This window comes from Bison bison, unplaced genomic scaffold (assembly GCF_000754665.1).
Source record: "Bison bison bison isolate TAMUID 2011002044 unplaced genomic scaffold, Bison_UMD1.0 scf7180017861046, whole genome shotgun sequence".
Taxonomy (NCBI): Eukaryota; Metazoa; Chordata; class Mammalia; order Artiodactyla; family Bovidae; genus Bison; species Bison bison.
Genome location: NW_011491618.1, coordinates 1,137,727 through 1,141,695, shown reverse-complemented (window position 1 = coordinate 1,141,695; position 3,969 = coordinate 1,137,727). Strand labels below are relative to the sequence as shown.

General features: G+C 39.4%; 1 protein-coding gene across 1 annotated transcript in view; it reads right to left on the bottom strand.

The window, feature by feature from the left end:
• The window catches only part of LOC104983014 (leucine-rich repeat-containing protein 37A-like), a 47,607-nt gene that overhangs the window by 34,632 nt on the left and 9,006 nt on the right, over nucleotides 1–3,969 (bottom strand). Inside the window, exon 4 of the mRNA XM_010832507.1 lies at nucleotides 941–1,012. Within this exon, the coding sequence (XP_010830809.1) occupies nucleotides 941–1,012 (72 nt within the window). The remainder of the gene's footprint in view (nucleotides 1–940; nucleotides 1,013–3,969) is intronic.

The following is a 3,969-nucleotide window of genomic DNA, read 5'->3' as shown; positions in this document are numbered from 1 at the left end:
AAAGGAGATCAGTCCTGGGTGTTCTTTGGAAGGAATGATGCTAAAGCTGAAACTCCAGTACTTTGGCCACCTGATGCGAAGAGTTGACTCACTGGAAAAGACTCTGATGCTGAGAGGGATTGGGGGCAGGAGGAGAAGGGGATACCAGAGGATGAGATGGCTGGATGGCATCACCGACTCAATGGATGTGAGTCTGAGTGAACTCTGGGAATCGGTGATGGACAGGGAGGCCTGGTGTGCTGCGATTCATGGGGACTCTTTCGTGTCCGCAAAGAGTCGGACACGACTGAGCGACTGAACTGAACTGATCCAGTTTTAGCTTAGATTAAATTATCAAAATTATGAGTTAATGGCATTCACACTAATGTAAGTGCTCTATATTTTCTTTCCCGTGGGTGACAATTTGAAGTTAACTTTAATTTCTCTCATTTTCCTAAAACAAATTTTTCAAACCTTTTCCAAAAAGGCCAGGGAGTAAATATCTTAGGCTTTGCAGGCCACACAGTCTCTGTCACATATATTTCTTTATTTCTCTCTCTCTTTTTTTTCATTTACAACCCTTTAAAAATCATTTTAAACTTATGGGCTGTATAAAAATGGACCATGGGTCAGATTTGAGTCATGAACAAAATATAAGCAGATAGTATATGAACATTTATATATAATGTTATAGACATGGGAGTCTATAATTGCTCAGATCCCATTACCACTTTTCCTCTACAACTAAAGGGTATTTTCCTATCTATATCTTGTCTAAATAATTAAGTTAAAAAATGATTAGGAGGTATTTAATGGTAGAGGTGGGCTTGGGCCCTACACAGACTTACAAAATTGTAGAATTGTATGGGTGGAAGAAATTGAAGAGATTATCTAATTTGAATCCCATAGTTATTTTATAGAGAAGATCTCATAAATAAATATGATTTACTAATTAACTTACAAATATTGGAGGGATAGCAAGCCTTCAAATGAGTCCTTGTGTAATTCAGTCAACGAATTTTCACTGAGAATTCTGAAAAATGAAAAGGTTCTCAATCAAAATGCAGAATAACTATAACCATTTACCACATAGTACTCCTGTAAGCGGAGGAAGCTAAGTAATGGTGCCATCTAAACACCCTAATTTTTATTTAATTTAGGGGTGGCAACTTCTGCTCTGTTTTCATTTAAACCTTTCTCCTCACATTCTTTGCTGTGTCCATCTCTCTCCATCACACACACACACATACACACACACTCCTTCCACTCTTCCCACCAAATCATACAGATCATTCAGTTAATGCCCACTCCCTAGATCACAGGATTTCTCTTAGAATCCAACTCTGGGCAGCACCAACATTGCAAAGGTATCCTTCCCTCTTCTCTTTTCCCAAACCTTATTGGGAAGTTCCACACAGAACTGTATCAGGGCTGCAAATGAAGCCATTTGATTTTTTCCCTCTAGTAAAACTTTTTTGAAAATTATTTGCATATTTAAAAATACGCATAAAATATATATAATTGTTCAGTTTAATAATTATGAAACAAATCCCTGTGTGATACCACTCATGTCAGAAAAGAATCCTGTCAGCATCTGAGGAGTCCCTGGGCAGACCTTTCCAATCACAGCTTTCTCTCTGACTTTAGTACAGAAGAAACTCTATAAAGATATCAGAGGTCAGTTTCTCTTGCCTGCAAGAATCCCCTTCCTTGCAATATTAACAGTGGTACATTCTTCAAGAGTCTTGGGGATCTGAGCACATGCTATGTTGCCTTGTGAATATTTTCACTGATTTCTGCATTTAAAACATTGTTTTTCACTCACAGTGTATCTTGGTCACATATTTATATTAATTCCACCTCATAGCTTGATTCCATCTCATAAATTAATTCTTTACTCATAGCTTATGAGAATTAAAGTATTACTACCTGGAAACTCTGTAACTCAGTTATAAGATGCTTCATATTATATAGAATACAGGCATATACATTTTCAAAGGCATATACAAAGGATCACTAAAACAAAAACACAGAAGACTTTATTCCCACAGAATTTCCACAAAGAACTCTCGGAGTCCTGAAAATGCTTCAAAGATCCTGACCTCAATTTGAAATTCACCATGTTAGAAAGAACAGCAGTGATGGACAGGTGAAGGGGGAATGGTCAACAGATGGTGCTAAGACTGACTCTTTCCTCACCTCGGTTACGTAGTGGTTTCATATTTCCATGGAAATGATTCGAAAAGAAAAAACAAATCAGTATGTCCAACGACGTTTATAGTAACCCTTTCCATAACTTCAGAAGTTGGAAAGAACTCTACCTCCCCACATCACATAACAAAACCATAGGTGATATACAAAAGTCACAGGAAACAATGATATATGAAAAAGTTCAAGACAGAAGCAACTCCACTTACTGTAGCCTGCCAGGTTCCTCTATCCATGGGATTTCCCAGGCAAGAATACTGGAGTAAGTTGCCATTTCCTCCTCCAGGGGATCTTCCTAATCCAGGGATCAAACCTGCATCTCTTATGTCTCCTGCATTGGTAGGCAGGTTCTTTACTACTAGCTCCACCTGGGAAGCTCAAATCAATATGCCCAACGACATTTATAGTAACCCTTTTCATAACTTCGAAAGTTGGAAAGAACTCTACCTCCCCGCATCGTGTAAAAAAACTGTGTACACCATAGGTGATTTACAAAAGTCACAGGAAATAATGATATATGAAAAAGGTTGAGACAGAAGTGAAACTCGTATGTACTAGTTATAAGTCTGAACACTGACAAGGACTCAATCAGGACAGTGAAGAGATGGGGCTGATCATCAACTCTTCACTGCACTGTCTTCTTTGATTGGCTGATGCCCATAGCAGACTAGTTGGAGTTTGAATATTGTGGGAGGACAGACAGTAACCAAGAATATGTATTTTAAATTAATGGGGTTTCTTTTTGTGGACTTGTTTGGATGGCAGGATATTAAAATCTTTAAAAATAACAGTAATAAATGCAACCTAGAAGTAAAGTTTAGACTGAGAGTGTCAGTCGCCAAAAAGTACCCCCAAAAAGAGCTTCAAATAAGCAACTAACTGAAATAAAGTCTACTGATCTGTAGAACTCCAAACATTCATTCTGAGGCAAGAAATTTAAAACTATGGGGAATCAAGCCAGATCGAAAACTTTCTCACGTCATGTAAATATCAAAACCAGGCATGAAGTAATGTTTAAGAAACATCCATGTTTTACTTCTGACCAGGGTTCTTATCTAAGGCAATCTTCTAAGTTTCACATTCATTCTTTATTTATAGACAATTATCCTTCTCTCCATTCTGCAACTTCTAGAAAACTGAGAGGGCTCAGTGTTTCTTTGACTCAACTATACATATAATGCAAATACTAGGCCATTCTAGAAGTGATTTACTGGACTTTGCTTTCTTTCTCTCCAAAGTATTCATCAAACTTAAAATTATATCTATTTATTTACTATACTTACTTATTTTTATATATTTGTAACCCCCCTAAGAACTGGAATACTTGGTCTTTTTTGTTTTGGGGCCTGTCTCCCAGCATGTAAAACAGTTCCTGGCACATAGAAGACACTCAAAAAAATATTTATTGAATGAATTCAAAAAGTGATGGGTTATCAACTATCTGATACTTTTATTTAAAACAAATCATCCATTTACCATCATTCATGAGGGTAAGCGTGGGCGGCTGCAGCCGAGAGGAGCTACCCTACGTCCGAGGTCAGGGGCAGAAGCCGGGAGGACCCCATGCCTGAAGGGCGGCGGCCAAAAGGAGCTACCCCACGTCCGAGGTCAGGGGCAGCGGCCGAGAGGGCCAGGCTGCGACGGCACGGTGGCCAAGAGGAGTTACCCCACATCCGAGATCAGGGGCAGCGGCCAAGAGTGCCAGGCTGCGACGGCACAGGAATGGCCGAGAAGAGCTACCCACGCCCGAGGCCAGGGGTAGCGGCCAGGAGGAGCTACCCA